The sequence below is a fragment of the Oncorhynchus clarkii genome, unplaced genomic scaffold (assembly GCF_045791955.1).
Source record: "Oncorhynchus clarkii lewisi isolate Uvic-CL-2024 unplaced genomic scaffold, UVic_Ocla_1.0 unplaced_contig_8630_pilon_pilon, whole genome shotgun sequence".
Taxonomy (NCBI): Eukaryota; Metazoa; Chordata; class Actinopteri; order Salmoniformes; family Salmonidae; genus Oncorhynchus; species Oncorhynchus clarkii.
Window position 1 is genome coordinate 36,178 of NW_027258675.1, and position 19,805 is coordinate 55,982.

At 48.3% G+C, this 19,805-nt stretch overlaps 1 protein-coding gene across 1 annotated transcript; it reads left to right on the forward strand.

The window, feature by feature from the left end:
- Window positions 1–749: 749 nt before the first annotated feature.
- LOC139398188 (TGF-beta receptor type-2-like) lies at window positions 750–18,354 on the forward strand (the record flags this gene model as incomplete). Its single annotated transcript, XM_071144305.1, has 3 exons — window positions 750–1,065; window positions 17,139–17,289; window positions 18,164–18,354. Coding segments are annotated over exons 1-3 (424 nt in total), but the record flags the coding sequence as incomplete, so codon positions are not given.
- Window positions 18,355–19,805: the final 1,451 nt, after the last annotated feature.

Consider the following 19,805-nt stretch of genomic DNA (forward strand, 5'->3'; position numbering starts at 1 on the left):
TCTGTCTGTCTGTCTGTCTGCCTGCCTGTCTGTCTGTCTGCCACCAACAACTGGACATAAATAATGTCACTATGTCTCTGTCTGAGTCTCTGCACTGATTCTAGACATACCATACTCTCTCTCTCTCTCTCTCCCCCCTCTCTTCCTGACTCTCTCTCTTTCTACCTCTCTCTCTTTTTGCCTCTCTCTCTTTCTGCCTCTCTCTCTTTCTGCCTCTCTCTCTTTCTGCCTCTCTCTCTTTCTGCCTCTCTCTCTTTCTGCCTCTCTCTCTTTCTGCCTCTCTCTCTTTCTGACTCTCTCTCTTTCTGACTCTCTCTCTCTTTCTGACTCTCTCTCTCTTTCTGCCTCTCTCTCTTTCTGCCTCTCTCTCTTTCTGCCTCTCTCTTCTCACTCTCTCCTCAAATTAAAAGTGATATGAATGTACTGCCAGATAATCATTACAATGTAATTATCACACGGATATAATACCATTATTATAGGTTTATAGGTTATAGGTTTCATCTAAAACTTTGTATCATAAATAATGTAGTTATGTTATCGCAGATTTTAGCTCGCCCCATGTTTGTTTACTCAAACATAATCGCATTATCAGTTTGCGTAGGCCCGCTCTTAAATGTTAGGCGCATAATTACAGGTTTGAGTAAAACTCCGCGGTGCGAGGGAGGGAGAGAGAGAGAGAGAGAGAGAGAGGAAAAAGTCCTGCCTCTGAAAAGATTTCCTGTTTCGCGACAGAGAACCCACGTCCATGCTCTGACTCGACGTAGTGTGCCCTCTGCGTTCACAGAGAGATTCTTCAGCAGTGAGTGTTCAGCTGAGCTGGAGAACGGTGTTTGGTGAAGGCAGTCTGCCTCTCGGAAAAGCGCGGCTCAAACTTTCAACGCTGCGATCTTGACTTCCACAAAGCTCTCTCTTTATTAAACTTTTTTTTTTTATTGAAGCGGGATATATTTTAATGAACAACTGTGGTAAATATATTTACTGTCATGGAGCGACGTGGGTTTTCCTTACTGTGCTGGGGCACGATACCTTTCCTGTTTATATCCGTTATGGAACCGAGCGGAGTCGGTGAGTTAAAGTTGAAGTTCATCCTCTTGACACTTTTACGAGTTGTGCAGTGACGTGAACAACTGTCATTTACATTTTTTGTTGTTGTCATGACTACCCTAATGTTTGCCATTTAAAATAAGTCTAACTTGTAAAGACTCTGTATGAGTTATTGGTATATGGTATATGCGATAAGAGAATGTCTCTTCAAAACAGCGCAACAGGTGACACTTCCACAAAACATTGCAGAGTTGAAGTTCCAGGATTTTAGGATAAAATCATTAGATAATATCACTAGAACATAAGAAGAAAAAGAATATATTATCATTAGATAATATCATTAGAAAAATAAATACGATATTTTTGTATAGTAGGCTATAACCGACGTAAATGACGTTTATCCTCCCATCTGTCTGTCTGTTTACCGTTTATGTGATGCATGGGACTGTATTAGGCTACACGAGGTGTTTGTATAACACATCAACCCAATACTGAATCCAGCCTTTTACCACTTTTCTCTTGGTGTAATGATGCCTGTGTGTTATTACCTGTGTGTTTACACATTTTCACTCACTCTGCAATCATAGGTGTTTAGTATGACACGTAAATAAACCCTGGTCCATCCCATCTCTGCCCTCCCCTACCTCCCATCCCACAGAGAACCCCTCCTTCCCCTACCTCCCATCCCACAGAGAACCCCTCCTTCCCCTACCTCCCATCCCACAGAGAACCCCTCCTTCCCCTACCTCCCATCCCACAGAGAACCCCTCCTTCCCTACCTCCCATCCCACAGAGAACAAGGAAGAAATCTCACTGCTGCTCTGACGGTCGGAAGAGACTCACCTCCTCAGCAGGCATTAAAATCCATCAGAGAATCCACACAGTGGAGAATCCTTATAGCTGTACTCAATGTGGGAAGAGTTTTACTCATTCAACCAGCCCGATATCACACCAGAGAACACCCTACCCCCCACCCTCCCCTCCTCTTCCCCTCTCCTGTCCTCCTCTTCCCCCTCCCCTCTCCTCTTCTTCCATCTCTCATCTCCCCCTCTTCCCTCTCTCTTCCTCTTCCCTGCTCTCCCCCTCTTCCCCTCTCCTCTCCCCCTCTTCCCTCTCTCTTCCTCTTCCCTGCTCTCCCCCTCTTCCCCTCTCCTCTCCCCCTCTTCCCTCTCTCTTCCTCTTCCTTGCTCTCCTCCTCTTCCCCCTCTCCTCTCCCCCTCTTCCCTCTCTCTTTCTCTTCCCTGCTCTCCTCCTCTTCCCCTCTCATCTCCCCCTCTTCCCTCTCTCTTTCTCTTCCCTGCTCTCCTCCTCTTCTGTCTCTCGTCCTCTTCCCTTCCCATCCCTTCTTCTCTTCTTTCCCCTCTCCTCTCCTAGAGAGGCCTATTTCCAACCTGTAAACCCCACATACTAGAGAACTGCCAGCATCCTATGTTGTGTCACACACACACACACACACACACACACACACACACACACACGCACGCACACACACACACACACACACACACACACAAACACACACACACACACACACACACACACACACACACACACACACACACACACACACACACACACACACACACACACACACACACACGCACACACACACACACACGCACACAAACCACACACACACACACACACACACACACACACACACACACACACACACACACACACACACACACACACACACACACACACACACACACACACACACACACACACACACACACACACACACGCACACAAACCGCACACACACACACACCACACACACACACACACACACACGCACGCACACACACACACACACACACACACACACACACACACACACACACACACACACACACACACACACACACACACACAGGGCAGGCCAACACCTGTTCTTGTTTTAACACCACACACACACACACACACACACACACGCACACACACACACTGTGCTGCTACAATCCAAGCCTGCCTCCTCCACAGTAAGTTGCTCAGAGCTCCTATGATGCTAGATCACTCTCTGTGTGTGTGTGTGTGTGTGTGTGTGTGTGTGTGTGTGTGTGTGTGTGTGTGTGTGTGTGTGTGTGTGTGTGTGTGTGTGTGTGTGTGTGTGTGATTGCGTGCGTGCGTGCGTGCGTGCGTGTCTGTGTAGGAAGTCGCTAAGTGTAGTACCACATCTCTCTGACATTTTGCTGTTTGAAGATCTGTCTGGATTCTGTTGTTGTTGTTGCTAGTGGTGTCCTGTTAGCTAGTGGTGTCCTGGTAGCTAGTGGTGTCCTGTTAGCTAGTGGTGCCCTGGTAGCTAGTGGTGTCCTGTTAGCTAGTGGTGTCCTGTTAGCTAGTGGTGTCCTGTTAGCTAGTGGTGTCCTGGTAGCTAGTGGTGTCCTGTTAGCAAGTGGTGCCCTAGTAGATAGTGGTGCCCTGTTAGCCAGTGGTGTCCTGTTAGCTAGTGGTGTCCTGTTAGCTAGTGGTGTCCTGTTAGCTAGTGGTGCCCTGGTAGCTAGTGGTGCCCTGTTAGCTAGTGGTGTCCTGTTAGCTAGTGGTGTCCTGTTAGCTAGTGGTGTCCTGGTAGCTAGTGGTGTCCTGTTAGCTAGTGGTGCCCTGGTAGCTAGTGGTGTCCTGTTAGCTAGTGGTGTCCTGTTAGCTAGTGGTGTCCTGTTAGCTAGTGGTGCCCTGGTAGCTAGTGGTGTCCTGTTAGCTAGTGGTGCCCTGGTAGCTAGTGGTGTCCTGTTAGCTAGTGGTGTCCTGTTAGCAAGTGGTGCCCTAGTAGATAGTGGTGCCCTGTTAGCTAGTGGTGTCCTGTTAGCTAGTGGTGACCTGTTAGCTAGTGGTGCCTTGGTAGCTAGTGTTGTCCTGTTAGCTAGTGGTGCCCTGTTAGCTAGTGGTGTCCTGGTAGCTAGTGGTGTCCTGTTAGCTAGTGGTGCCCTGGTAGCTAGTGGTGTCCTGTTAGCTAGTGGTGTCCTGGTAGCTAGTGGTGTCCTGTTAGCAAGTGGTGCCCTAGTAGATAGTGGTGCCCTGTTAGCCAGTGGTGTCCTGTTAGCTAGTGGTGTCCTGTTAGCTAGTGGTGTCCTGGTAGCTAGTGGTGTCCTGTTAGCTAGTGGTGTCCTGTTAGCTAGTGGTGTCCTCCTAGCTAGTGGTGCCCTGGTAGCTAGTGGTGCCCTGTTAGCTAGTGGTGTCCTGTTAGCTAGTGGTGTCCTGTTAGCTAGTGGTGTCCTGGTAGCTAGTGGTGTCCTGTTAGCTAGTGGTGCCCTGTTAGCTAGTGGTGTCCTGTTAGCTAGTGGTGTCCTGTTAGCTAGTGGTGTCCTGTTAGCTAGTGGTGCCTTGGTATCTATTGGTGTCCTGTTAGCTAGTGGTGCCCTGGTAGCTAGTGGTGTCCTGTTAGCTAGTGATGCCCTGTTAGCTAGTGATGCCCTGTTAGCTAGTGGTGCCCTGTTAGCTAGTGGTGCCCTGTTAGCTAGTGGTGTCCTGTTAGCTAGTGGTGACCTGTTAGCTAGTGGTGCCTTGGTAGCTAGTGGTGTCCTGTTAGCTAGTGGTGCCCTGGTAGCTAGTGGTGTCCTGTTAGCTAGTGGTGCCCTGTTAGCTAGTGGTGTCCTGTTAGCTAGTGGTGTCCTGTTAGCTAGTGGTGTCCTGTTAGCTAGTGGTGCCTTGCTAGCTAGTGGTGTCCTGTTAGCTAGTGGTACCCTGGTAGCTAGTGGTGTCCTGTTAGCTAGTGATGCCCTCTTAGCTAGTGATGCCCTGTTAGCTAGTGGTGTCCTGTTAGCTAGTGGTGTCCTGTTAGCTAGTGGTGTCCTGTTAGCTAGTGTTGTCCTGTTAGCTAGTGGTGCCCTGGTAGCTAGTGGTGTCCTGTTAGCTAGTGGTGTCCTGTTAGCACACACACACATTTATTTGGATACATCCATAACAATGAGCTAATGAGGTGTGATTTCACCTGTCGTAGAGAATGTGCTCTCTCATCAGGAAGGACACTGTTGTTTAAGAGGAGCTAGACAACAACACAGGTCACACAATCACTTCAGACTGAACCTGGACACTGTTGTTTAAGAGGAGCTAGACAACAACACAGCTCACACAATCACTTCAAACTGAACCTGGACAGACTGCAAAACCAGCTGCATTTAATTTGACCCGTTTTCATAGTGACATTCATTTGTATACAAGACCCCATAAAAATGATGCTGATTCATGATTTCGACGGTCTGAGAAAACAAAGCCTTGCCTTTCTGTCTCATCCCGACTCCCGACCCCCGACCCCGACGTGTTCATTGCTACCGGGACAGCTGGATATCGAATTTCAAAATGGAAACGATGTTGCAAACATCAGAGAGACAGACAGCAAGGTTTATTCAAATCTCCGCTATTGAAAGAAATGTGAGATCATGTCTTATACGCTTTTTATAGAGGACATGAAGTTTTATAAATTGCCTGGCTGGGCTGATAAGACAGTGGATTGCACAATCAGATGGAACAAAGCAGATGGGCATTTTAATATCATAGATTTACCACCGGCTGGAATGCGGTTTTAACCAATCAGCGTCCAGGATTAGACCCCGCCCGTTGTATAACTAGTGTTGTTATACGCTGGGCTGCGTGGACACCTGACCTCATTGGACCTGTTGTCAGTGCTGTTTAGTTAGTTTTAAAGGGACCACAGATTGGTCAGGCTTACTGTGTCATGGCTTTCTGGGAGGGAGGTAGGGTGGGAAGGAGGGAGGGAGAGATGTGAATATGAACCCATGTTGACAGTAACCTCTCCCGGCCTTTACTCTGAGTGGAGAGAGAGAGATTTAGAGAGGGAAATATCTGAGAGAGGGCTCTGAGAGAGAGAGAGAGAGAGAGAGAGAGAGATATCTAAGAGAGGGCTCTGAGCGAGAGAGAGAGATCTGAGAGGGAGGGAGAAGATAGAGAAAGAGCAACATATATATTCTGAGAGAAGAGAGAGAGAGAGAGAAGAGAGAGAGAGCTCCCAAACATCTATTTATGGAGGAGATGAGGAGAAGAGAGCAGGGGCCAAGGATCCTCCAAGTGGCTGCTGGGTATTTGTTTATTTGACCATATTAGTCTTGGCTTAGTCAGCCACACTCTTAGAAAAAAGTTGCTATCTAGCAACTAAAAGTTTTTTGGGGGGCTGTCCCCATAGGAGAACACTTTGAAGAACCCTTTTTGGTTCCAGAGAGTTTTCTACCTGGAACCAAAAAGGGTTCTACCTGGAACCAAAAAGGGTTCTACCTGGAACCAAAAAGGGTTCTACCTGGAACCAAAAAGTGTTCTACCTGGAACCAAAAAGTGTTCTACCTGGAACCAAAAAGTGTTCTACCTGGAACCAAAAAGTGTTCTACCTGGAACCAAAAAGGGTTCTACCTGGAACCAAAAAGGGTTCTACCTGGAACCAAAAAGTGTTCTACCTGGAACCAAAAAGTGTTCTACCTGGAACCAAAAAGGGTTCTACCTGGAACCAAAAAGGGTTCTCTTATGGGGACAGCCGAAGAATCCTTTTGGAACCCTTTTTTTCTACCAGTGCAAAGGTCATCCCCTCATGACTCGTCTCATCGAGCCCTCACGCCTGGACAGGGTTTTAGAGGGGAGTCAGAGGGGGTGGGAGAGACAGATATCAACCCCCTCCGTCTCCTCCTCCTAAAATATTGATGGTTAGCGGTGTGTCACCTCATTGAGCCCTTACGCCTGGACAGAGGTTTTTAGGGAGAGAGATACAGAGAGGGGAGTCGAAGAGGGAGATATCTTTCAGGAGGGGAAAGAGAACAGTGGAGGGGGAGAGTTAGAGGGGGAGATAGGGCAAGACAGTATGAGGAGGGAGAGTTAGAGTGGGAGACAGGGCAAGACAGTATGAGGAGGAGAGTTAGAGGGGGAGATAGGGCAAGACAGTATGAGGAGGGAGAGTTAGAGGGGGAGATAGGGCAAGACAGTATGAGGAGGGAGAGTTAGAGGGGGAGATAGGGCAAGACAGTATGAGGAGGGAGAGTTAGAGGGGGAGATAGGGCAAGACAGTATGAGGAGGGAGAGTTAGAGGGGGAGATAGGGCAAGACAGTATGAGGAGGGAGAGTTAGAGGGGGAGACAGGGCAAGACAGTATGAGGAGGGAGAGTTAGAGAGGGAGACAGGGCAAGACTGTATGAGGGGGGAGAGTTAGAGGGGGAGACAGGGCAAGACAGTATGAGGAGGGAGAGTTAGAGAGGGAGATGGTGGAATCAGAGGGGCAGAGATATCTTTTAGTAGATGAAGGGGAGCGTTTAGGTGACAGTCAGGGGGAAGGTGACTCCTCTCCTCTCCAGCCTGGTGTCCCTGTCAGTGTAGGTGACAGTCAGGGGGAATGTGACTCCTCTCCTCTCCAGCCTGGTGTCCCTGTCAGTGTAGGTGGCAGTCAGGGGGAATGTGACTCCTCTCCAGCCTGGTGTCCCTGTCAGTGTAGGTGACAGTCAGGGGGAATGTGACTCCTCTCCAGCCTGGTGTCCCTGTCAGTGTAGGTGACAGTCAGGGGGAATGTGAGTCCTCTCCTCTCCAGCCTGGTGTCCCTGTCAGTTTATAGGTGACAGTCAGGGGGAATGTGACTATTCCCCTAACCCCTGCTGTGAGTCTCTGTGATGTGGTATATTCACTATCTGCCTGGTAGTTAACCCACTGTTCTGCTGAACAAGGCAGTTAACCCACTGTTCCCCTGAACAAGGCAGTTAACCCACTGTTCCCCTGAACAAGGCAGTTAACCCACTGTTCCCCTGAACAAGGCAGTTAACCCACTGTTCCCCTGAACAAGGCAGTTAACCCACTGTTCCCCTGAACAAGGCAGTTAACCCACTGTTCCCCTGAACAAGGCAGTTAACCCACTGTTCCCCTGAACAAGGCAGTTAACCCACTGTTCCCCTGAACAAGGCAGTTAACCCACTGTTCCCCTGAACAAGGCAGTTAACCCACTGTTCCCCTGAACAAGGCAGTTAACCCACTGTTCCCCTGAACAAGGCAGTTAACCCACTGTTCCCCTGAACAAGGCAGTTAACCCACTGTTCCCCTGAACAAGGCAGTTAACCCACTGTTCCCCTGAACAAGGCAGTTAACCCACTGTTCCCCTGAACAAGGCAGTTAACCCACTGTTCCCCTGAACAAGGCAGTTAACCCACTGTTCCCCTGAACAAGGCAGTTAACCCACTGTTCCCCTGAACAAGGCAGTTAACCCACTGTTCCCCTGAACAAGGCAGTTAACCCACTGTTCCCCTGAACAAGGCAGTTAACCCACTGTTCCCCTGACCAAGGCAGTTAACCCACTGTTCCCCTGAACAAGGCAGTTAACCCACTGTTCCCCTGAACAAGGCAGTTAACCCACTGTTCCCCTGAACAAGGCAGTTAACCCACTGTTCCCCTGAACAAGGCAGTTAGCCCACTGTTCCCCTGAACAAGGCAGTTAACCCACTGTTCCCCTGAACAAGGCAGTTAACCCACTGTTCCCCTGAACAAGGCAGTTAACCCACTGTTCCCCTGAACAAGGCAGTTAACCCACTGTTCCCCTGAACAAGGCAGTTAACCCACTGTTCCCCTGAACAAGGCAGTTAACCCACTGTTCCCCTGAACAAGGCAGTTAACCCACTGTTCCCCCGGTAGACCGTCATTGAAAATAAGAATTTGTTCTTAACTGACTTGCCTGGTTAAATAAAAACATGCCTCCTGATGCAGTTGGTTGATGTTGTATATTTTGAGGCTCAAACAGGATGTTTTGGTTTCTGGGAGGAAACATGACAGGGAAGGACATTCTTCACCTCCATTGTTTTATTCACTTCCACATCTGTCCATGTCTTGTGAGGAGTGTTTAATTTACCTCCATGTCTCTGTGAGGAGTGTTTAATTTACCTCCATGTCTCTGTGAGGAGTGTTTAATTTACCTCCATGTCTCTGTGAGGAGTGTTTAATTTACCTCCATGTCTCTGTGAGGAGTGTTTAATTTACCTCCATGTCTCTGTGAGGAGTGTTTAATTTACCTCCATTTACCTCCATGTCTCTGTGAGGAGTGTTTAATTTACCTCCATGTCTCTGTGAGGAGTGTTTAATTTACCTCCATTTATATCCATGTCTCTGTGAGGAGTGTTTAATTTACCTCCATTTATATCCATGTCTCTGTGAGGAGTGTTTAATTTACCTCCATTTATATCCATGTCTCTGTGAGGAGTGTTTAATTTACCTCCATTTATATCCATGTCTCTGAGGAGTGTTTAATTTACCTCCAGTGAGTTTTTAATTTACCTCCATTTATATCCATGTCTCTGTGAGGAGTGTTTAATTTACCTCCATTTATATCCATGTCTCTGTGAGGAGTGTTTAATTTATCTCCATTTACCTCCATGTCTCTGTGAGGAGTGGCTTTGGAAAGGAAAGACCAGACAGTACTAACTTCCCCTCTAACTGACTGCCTGACAGACAGTACTAACAACTAGACTGTCTCTGACAGACATTGCTAGCTTCCCCTACTACCTGGCTGTCTCTAGACTGTCTCTGACAGACATTGCTAGCTTCCCCTCTACCTGGCTGTCTCTGACAGACAGTACTAACATCCCCTCTACCTGACTGTCTCTGACAGACATTGCTAGCTTCCCCTCTACCTCAAATCAAATCAAATCAAATCAAATTTATTTATATAGCCCTTCGTACATCAGCTGATATCTCAAAGTGCTGTACAGAAACCCAGCCTAAAACCCCAAACAGCAAGCAATGCAGGTGTAGAAGCACGGTGGCTAGGAAAAACTCCCTAGAAAGGCCAAAACCTAGGAAGAAACCTAGAGAGGAACCAGGCTATGTGGGGTGGCCAGTCCTCTTCTGGCTGTGCCGGGTGGAGATTATAACAAAACATGGTCAAGATGTTCAAATGTTCATAAATGACCAGCATGGTCGAATAATAATAAGGCAGAATAGTTGAAACTGGAGCAGCAGCACAGTCAGGTGGACTGGGGACAGCAAGGAGTCATCATGTCAGGTATTCCTGGGGCATGGTCCTAGGGCTCAGGTCAGTTGAAACTGGAGCAGCAGCACAGCCAGGTGGACTGGGGACAGCAAGGAGTCATCATGTCAGGTAGTCCTGGGCCATGGTCCTAGGGCTCAGGTCCTCCGAGAGAGAGAAAGAGAGAAGGAGAGAATTAGAGAACGCACACTTAGATTCACACAGGACACCGAATAGGACAGGAGAAGTACTCCAGATATAACAAACTGACCCTAGCCACCCGACACATAAACTACTGCAGCATAAATACTGGAGGCTGAGACAGGAGGGGTCAGGAGACACTGTGGCCCACTCCGAGGACACCCCCGGACAGGGCCAAACAGGAAGGATATAACCCCACCCACTTTGCCAAAGCACAGCCCCCACACCACTAGAGGGATATCTTCAACCACCAACTTACCATCCTGAGACAAGGCTGAGTATAGCCCACAAAGACCTCCGCCACGGCGGCACAACCCAAAGGGGGGGGGGGGGCGCCAACCCAGACAGGATGACCTGACTGTCTCTGACAGACAGTACTAAAATCCCCTCTACCTGACTGTCTCTGACAGACAGTACCAACTTCCCCTCTACCAGACTGTCTCTGACAGACAGACAGTATTAGCTTCCTCTCTACCTGGCTGTCTCTGACAGACAGTACCAACTTCCCCTCTACCAGACTGTCTCTGACAGTCAGACAGTACTAACATCCCCTCTACCAGACTGTCTCTGACAGACAGACATCCCCTCTACCAGACTGTCTCTGATAGACAGACAGTACTAGCTTCCCCTCTACCTGACTGTCTCTGACAGACCCCTCTACCTGACTGTCTCTGACAGACAGTACTAACTTCCCCTCTACCAGACTGTCTCTGACAGACAGACAGTACTAACTTCCCCTCTACCTGACTGTCTCTGACAGATAGTACTAGCTTCCTCTCTACCTGGCTGTCTCTGACAGACCCCTCTACTTGACTGTCTCTGACAGACAGTACTAACATCCTCTCTACCTGACTGTCTCTGACATACAGTACTAGCTTCCTCTCTACCTGGCTGTCTCTGACAGACAGTACTAACTTCCCCTCTACCAGACTGTCTCTGACAGACAGACAGTACTAGCTTCCTCTCTACCTGACTGTCTCTGGCAGACAGACAGTACTAACTTCCCCTCTACCTGACTGTCTCTGACAGACAGACAGTTCTAGCTTCCCCTCTACCTGACTGCCACATCCAGCTGTCAAGCTGACAAACTCATTCCTTAAGTTACCAGTCCCAATCCCAGACCCCACCACCAGCCTCCTCTCAGCCTGGCCCATATGTGATTAGTTAACAGGCTCTGTGTCATGTCTCCTTCAGCCCACTCCCTTCCCCTGTTGGAGTCATTATGAATGAACCCGGACTAGAGGCCCCCTCAGTGGCCTGGCCTCCCAGGGATCAGGCCTCCGTCCTGGGCTGTACTCTCTCTATGAGGGAATGTGGAGGGATGATGACATGCATCCTGCCCTGTTGTATTCCTTCCTCGTTTGGGAGAAAGAGGGAGAGAGACAGAAAAGGAGAGGAAATAAAGATTTATGGGAAAGGAAAGGGGGAGAGAGCCAATAAGAGTAGAGGAAAGGGGATAGAGCTAATAACAGGAGAGAAAAGGGGAGAGAGCCAATAAGAGGAGAGGAAAGAGGGAGAGATCCAATAAGAGGAGAGGAGAGGGAGAGAGCTAATAAGAGGAAAGGGGGAGAGAGCCAGTAAGAGGAGAGGAAAGGGGAGACAGCCAATAAGAGGAGAGGAAAGGGGGAGAGAGCCAATAAGAGGAGAAGAAAGAGAGAGCCAATAAGAGGAGAAGAAAGAGGGAGAGAGCCAATAGGAGGAGAAGAAAGAGGGAGAGAGCCAATAAGAGGAGATGAAAGGGGGAGAGAGCCAATAAGAGGAGAGGAGAGGGAGAGAGCTAATAAGAGGAGAAGAAAGAGGGAGAGAGCCAATAAGAGGAGAGGAAAGGGGGAGAGAGCCAATAAGAGGAGAAGAAAGAGGGAGAGAGCCAATAAGAGGAGAGGAAAGGGGGAGAGAGCCAATAAGAGGAGAGGAAAGGGGGAGAGAGCCAATAAGAGGAGAAGAAAGAGGGAGAGAGCCAATAAGAGTAGAAGAAAGAGGGAGAGAGCCAATAAGAGGAGAGGAAAGGGGGAGAGATCCAATAAGAGGAGAAGAAAGAGGGAGAGAGCCAATAAGAGGAGAAGAAAGAGGGAGAGAGCCAATAAGAGGAGAGGAAAGGGGAGAGAGCCAATAAGAGGAGAGGAAAGAGGGAGAGAGCCAATAAGAGGAGAGGAAATGTGGAGAGAGCCCGTAAGAGGAGAGGAAAGGGGGAGAGAGCCAATAAGGGGAGAGGAAAGAGGGAGAGAGCCAATAAGAGGAGAGGATTAGGGAGAGAGCCAATAAGAGGAGAGGAAAGGGGAGAGAGCCAATAAGAGGAGAGGAAAGAGGGAGAGAGCCAATAAGTGGAGAGGAAAGGGGAGAGAGCCAATAAGAGGAGAGGATTAGGGAGAGAGCCAATAAGAGGAGAGGAAAGGGGAGAGAGCCAATAAGAGGAGAGGAAAGGGGAGAGAGCCAATAAGAGGAGAAGAAAGAGGGAGAGAGCCAATAAGAGGAGAGGAAAGGGGGAGAGAGCCAATAAGATGAGAAGAAAGAGGGAGAGAGCCAATAAGAGGAGAGGAAAGGGGGAGAGAGCCAATAAGAGGAGAAGAAAGAGGGAGAGAGCCAATAAGAGGAGAGGAAAGGGGGAGAGATCCAATAAGAGGAGAAGAAAGAGGGAGAGAGCCAATAAGAGGAGAAGAAAGAGGGAGAGAGCCAATAAGAGGAGAGGAAAGGGGAGAGAGCCAATAAGAGGAGAGGAAAGGGGGAGAGAGCCAATAAGAGGAGAGGAAAGTGGAGAGAGCCAATAAGAGGAGAGGAAAGGGCAAGAGAGCCAATAAGAGGAGTGGAAAGAGGGAGAGAGCCAATAAGAGGAGAAGAAAGAGGGAGAGAGCCAGTAAGAGGAGAGGAAAGGGGGAGAGAGCCAATAAGAGGAGAGGAAAGGGGAGAGAGCCAATAAGAGGAGAGGATTAGGGAGAGAGCCAATAAGAGGAGAGGAAAGGGGAGCGAGCCAATAAGAGGAGAGGAAAGAGGGAGAGAGCCAATAAGAGGAGAGGAAAGGTGGAAAGAGCCAATAAGAGGAGAAGAAAGAGGGAGAGAGCCAATAAGAGGAGAGGAAAGGTGGAAAGAGCCAATAAGAGGAGAGGAAAGGGCAAGAGAGCCAATAAGAGGAGAGGAAAGGGCAAGAGAGCCAATAAGAGGAGAGGAAAGGGGAGAGAGCCAATAAGAGGAGAGGAAAGGGGAGAGAGCCAATAAGTGGAGAGGAAATAAGGATATTATAGCGGATTAGGAGAAGGAGTAATTCATTAGTTAAATAGTTCAGTATTTATTAATTCAGTATTCATTAGTTCAGTATTCATTAATTCAGTATTCATTAGTTCAGTATTCATTAATTCAGTATTCATTAGTTCAGTATTTATTAATTCAGTATTCATTATTACTTGGCAGCCTTGGCTGTGGATACACCACTCACAGTGCCAATGACAAATAATTACACAGTGGCACACACACACACACACACACACACACACACACACACACACACACACACACACACACACACACACACACGCTCTCTCTCCTTTCTCTTTCCAAGGTGTTTCAGTGGGCCAGCTGCAGGCTGTGCCAGACAGAGGCAGGCTGGCGATGGTGCTTATCAGGAGAGACACAGGAGCAGGGAGGGAGGACAGGCTGCCACCAGACCATGCACAAGCGTCAACACACACTGAAACACACTAATGCATGCAAGCACCCACGTAGATACTGAATCTTTCTCCAACTTTCACTCTTGCACAAAACCACAAGCTCTTTCTCTCACACACATGCTGCCCAAGGAGCCAGTTCAGAAAGGCCCATTCAGAACAGAGGGCGGTCCTAAGAACACACACATACTGCCCAAGGAGCCAGTTCAGAACGGCCCAATCAGAACAGAGGGCGGTCCTAAGAACACACACATACTGCAGCCAGTTCAGAACGGCCCAATCAGAACAGAGGGCGGTCCTAAGAACACACACATACTGCAGCCAGTTCAGAACGGCCCAATCAGAACAGAGGGCGGTCCTAAGAACACACACATACTGCACAAGGAACCAGTTCAGAACGGCCCAATCAGAACAGAGGGCGGTCCTGAGAAAGTGTTTGAGCAGCTGTGGTCATGACCCACGTACCACGTGAACCTGTGCTGTGTACCGTCTAGACAGGATAGCTGTGTGGCTTACTAACGGAAACGTGCACACTTACCGTTTACCAACAGAATCCCACAAAATATACAACAGTTCAGTCCCTCAGCGCTGAGCCTCAGTCACTCACTTTCAGCCGACCCTTTAGTATCTACGTGATGGTATTTAGCCGGTTCAGGCCTCTGGCTGGGTGGACGACTCTCAGTTAGACTGGACAGGTCTCTGGCTGGGTGGACAACTCTCAGTTAGACTGGACAGGTGTCTGGCTGGCTGGGTTGACAACTCTCAGTTAGACTGGACAAGCCTCTGGCTGGGTGGACGACTCTCAGTTAGACTGGACAGGTCTCTGACTGGGTGGGTGGATGACTCTCAGTTAGACTGGACAGGCCTCTGGCTGGCTGGACGACTCTCAGTTAGACTGGACAGGCCTCTGGCTGGGTGGCTGGATGACTCTCAGTTAGACTGGACAGGTCTCTGGCTGGGTGGACGACTCAGTTAGACTGGACAGGCCTCTGGCTGGGTGGGTGGATGACTCTCAGTTAGACTGGACAGGTCTCTGGTTGGGTTGATGACTCTCAGTTAGACAGGACAGGTCTCTGGTTGGGTGGATGACTCTCAGTTAGACTGGACACTATGTGTCTGAGAGGTACATGAGGCCTGCCTCCTGTGAAGTGGATAACCTGGAGGATGGAGCGGGGATCAGATAACACACACACACACACACACACACACACACACACACACACACACACACACACACACACACACACCAGTCATTTGATGTCAGAACTCAGACTGGATAGACTCTGTGGTCTGCTGCCCTCAATACTAAATGCTCTGTAGAGATTCCTGTGTCTGTCGATGTATAGATATGATACAGACTGACTGACTGTTTTCTGTGTCTATCGATATACAGATATGATACAGACTGTTCTCTGTGTCTATCGGTATACAGATACGATACAGACTGACTGACTGTTCTCTGTGTCTATCGATATACAGATACGATACAGACTGACTGACTGTTCTCTGTGTCTATCGATATACAGATACGATACAGACTGACTGACTGTTCTCTGTGTTAGTGACTTTTATATGTCTTTACTGGTGCTGAGTGAAGGGCTCCTTTACCACAAAACAAGGCTCAGTGGTTCTGTGGCTTCAGTTAGCGTGCAGTCAGGAACTCACAGTCAGTCAGGAACTCACAGTCAGTCAGTCAGTCAGTCAGGAACTCACAGTCAGTCAGTCAGTCAGTCAGGAACTCACAGTCAGTCTGTCAGGAACTCAGTCAGTCAGTCAGGAACTCACATTCAGTCAGCCAGGAACTCACAGTCAGTCAGTCAGGAACTCACAGTCAGTCAGTCAGGAACTCAGGAACTTAGTCAGTCAGGAACTCACAGTCAGTCAGCCAGGAACTCACAGTCAGTCAGTCAGGAACTCGCAGTCAGTCAGTCAGGAACTCAGTCAGTCAGTCAGGAACTCACAGTCAGTCTGCCAGGAACTCAGTCAGTCAGTCAGTCAGTCAGTCAGGAACTCACAGTCAGTCAGTCAGGAACTCACAGTCAGTCAGTCAGGTACTCACAGTCAGTCAGTCAGGACCACACAGTCAGATAGACCAGAGGTTTGTCAGGACAAGGCAGGCCTCAACAGGTCAGGGAGCGGAGAGCAGATAGAGATCAGCTTCAGAGAAAGACATGCTGGAGCAGACCGATCCCACGTGGCTCAGTTGGTAGAGCGATGACACCCGGGTTGTGAGTTCAATTCGCACGGCAGGACTGGCATGAACAAATAGGGACATGGAAACACTCACTTACTGTAAATTGCTCTGGATAAGAACGTCTGCTAAATGACTCAAAATGTAAAAATGATTACTGGCATGCAGTTCACCCCTGTGATTGAGGAGGGGGGTTACTGTTCATCACTTAGTGATGTGTGTTTTTGTGTGAAAAGCAATATACAGTGGGGCAAAAAAGTATTTAGTCAGCCACCAATTGTGCAAAAGATGAGAGAGGCCTGTAATTTTCATCATAGGTACACATCAACTATGAAAGACATAATGAGAAAAAAAATCCAGAAAATCACGTTGTAGGATTTTTAATGAATTTATTTGCAAATTATGGTGGAAAATAAGTATTTGGTCAATAACAAACGTTTATCTCAATACTTTGTTATATACCCTTTGTTGGCAATGACAGAGGTCAAACGTTTTCTGTAAGTCTTCACAAGGTTTCCACGCACTGTTGCTGGTATTTTGGCCCATTCCTCCATGCAGATCTCCTCTAGAGCAGTGATGTTTTGGGGCTGTTGCTGGGCAACACAGACTTTCAACTCCCTCCAAAGATTTTCTATGTGGTTGAGATCTGGAGACTGGCTAGGCCACTCCAGGGGAGTGTGGAGCCCCAGATCGAGGGAGATTATCAGTGTTCTTGTAAGTCTTCCATTTCCTAATAATTGCTCCCACAGTTGATTTCTTCAAACAAAGCTACTTACCTATTGCAGATTCAGTCTTCCCAGCCTGGTGCAGGTCTACAATTTTGTTTCTGGTGTCCTTTGACAGCTCTTTGGTCTTGGCCATAGTGGAGTTTGGAGTGTGACTGTTTGAGGTTGTGGACAGGTGTCTTTTATACTGATAACATTCTCATTTTGTCTGTCATAGTTGAAGTGTACCTATGATGAAAATCACAGGCCTGTCTCATCTTTTTAAGTGGGAGAACTTGCACAATTGGTGGCTGACTAAATACTTTTTTGCCCCACTGTAGTTACATAATATGAATCGATTGATTGAATGACTAACATATTGAATTTAATTGGTTGTCTTTCTCCAGATGGGATGTTCCAGCCGTCCTTCAGTCTCAACAAGTTGTGTAAGTTCTGTGACGTGGAGTCTTCATCCTGCAACGGAACAGGAAGCTGCCTCTCGAACTGCTCCATCACCTCCATCTGTCGTCTGGAGCAGGAAGTCTGCATCGCCATCTGGTAGGATTACGGTGGGGGGGGGGGTCAGTCTGCATCTGGTAGGATTACAGTGGAGAGGGGGGGGTCTGGGTCAGTCTGCATCTGGTAGGATTACAGTGGAGAGAGGGGGGGGGGGTCTGGGTCAGTCTGCATCTGGTAGGATTACAGTGGAGAGGGGGGGGTCTGGGTCAGTCTGCATCTGGTAGGATTACGGTGGAGAGGGTGGGGGGGTCAGTCTGCATCTGGTAGGATTATAGTGGAGGGGGGGGGGGGGGTCTGGGTCAGTCTCCATCTGGTAGGATTACAGTGGAGAGGGGGGGGGGTGTCTGGGTCAGTCTGCATCTGGTAGGATTACAGTGGAGAGGGGGGGGTCAGTCTGCATCTGGTAGGATTATAGTGGAGAGGGGGGGGGGGGTCTGTGTAAGTCTCCATCTGGTAGGATTATAGTGGAGAGGGGGGGGGTCTGGGTCAGTCTGCATCTGGTAGGATTACGGTGGAGGGGGGGGGGGGGGGGTCTGTGTCAGTCTCCATCTGGTAGGATTACAGTGGAGAGGGGGGGGGGGGGGGCTGGGTCATTCTCCATCTGGTAGGATTACGGTGGAGAGGGGGGGGGGGGGTCTGGGTCAGTCTGCATCTGGTAGGATTACGGTGGAGAGGGGGGGGGGGGGTCTGGGTCAGTCTCCATCTGGTAGGATTACAGTGGAGAGGGGGTGTCTCTGTCAGTCTCTCTGTCTGTGTCAGTCTCTCTGTCTGTGTCTGTCTCTCTGTCTGTGTCAGTTTCTGTCTCTCTGTCTGTGTGTCTTACGATCTCTCTGTTTGTGTGTGTCTGTGCATGTTTGTGTGTCTGTCTCTCTCTCTCTTTCCATTATCTCCATTTATCTCCCGTTATCTCCAGGAGGAAGAATGACAGTAACTACAGCATCGAGACTCTGTGTCATGACCCCTCCAAGCCTCTGTACGGCATCGAGCTGGATGACTACAACAGCTCTATGTGTACCATGAAAGAGAAGAAGAGCTCTGGAGGACCGTTGTACATTTGCTCCTGTACTGAGGAGGAGTGTAACGATAACCTGGCCTTCGCTCCCGGTGAGTACCTTCTCACACCTACTGTATCAGTCAATTGATCTAATACCGTTATTCTGTTAGTGAGTACCTTACATACCTACTGTATCAGTCAATTCATCTAATACCCTTATTCTGTTAGTGAGTACCTTACATACTGTACCTACTGTATCAGTCAATTCATCTAATACCCTTATTCTGTTAGTGAGTACCTTACATACTGTACCTACTGTATCAGTCAATTCATCTAATACCCTTATTCTGTTAGTGAGTACCTTACATACTGTACCTACTGTATCAGTCAATTCATCTAATACCCTTACTGTGGGAGTAAGGTAGAGAGAGACAAATGTAGAATAGTGTGGGCTCTATCTCCTCAAGCCCTGTGAGAGGTAGAGGGAAACAGTGTAGAATAGTGTGGGCCCTATCTCCTCCAGCCCTGTGAGAGGTAGAGGTAGACAGTGTAGAATAGTGTGGGCCCTATCTCCTCCAGCCCTTTGAGAGGTAGAGGTAGAGGTCGAGGGAGACAGTGTAGTGTGGTGTAGTGTGGGACCTGTGGGGCCTTGCAGGAGATCTCAGACATGTGGTTTCCTGTCTGTGCTTTACTCAAAGCAGAAACATCTCAGCCACATGCTACTTTTTTATTTCTTTCTTTTTTTTAATATTTTTTTTTATTTCACCTTTATTTAACCAGGTAGGCCAGTTGAGAACACCTTTATTTAACCAGGTAGGCCAGTTGAGAACACCTTTATTTAACCAGGTAGGCTAGTTGAGAACACCTTTATTTAACCAGGTAGGCCAGTTGAGAACACCTTTATTTAACCAGGTAGGCCAGTTGAGAACACCTTTATTTAACCAGGTAGGCTAGTTGAGAACACCTTTATTTAACCAGGTAGGCCAGTTGAGAACACCTTTATTTAACCAGGTAGGCTAGTTGAGAACACCTTTATTTAACCAGGTAGGCTAGTTGAGAACACCTTTATTTAACCAGGTAGGCCAGTTGAGAACACCTTTATTTAACCAGGTAGGCTAGTTGAGAACACCTTTATTTAACCAGGTAGGCCAGTTGAGAACACCTTTATTTAACCAGGTAGGCTAGTTGAGAACACCTTTATTTAACCAGGTAGGCCAGTTGAGAACACCTTTATTTAACCAGGTAGGCCAGTTGAGAACACCTTTATTTAACCAGGTAGGCTAGTTGAGAACACCTTTATTTAACCAGGTAGGCCAGTTGAGAACACCTTTATTTAACCAGGTAGGCTAGTTGAGAACACCTTTATTTAACCAGGTAGGCTAGTTGAGAACACCTTTATTTAACCAGGTAGGCCAGTTGAGAACACCTTTATTTAACCAGGTAGGCCAGTTGAGAACACCTTTATTTAACCAGGTAGGCTAGTTGAGAACACCTTTATTTAACCAGGTAGGCCAGTTGAGAACACCTTTATTTAACCAGGTAGGCCAGTTGAGAACACCTT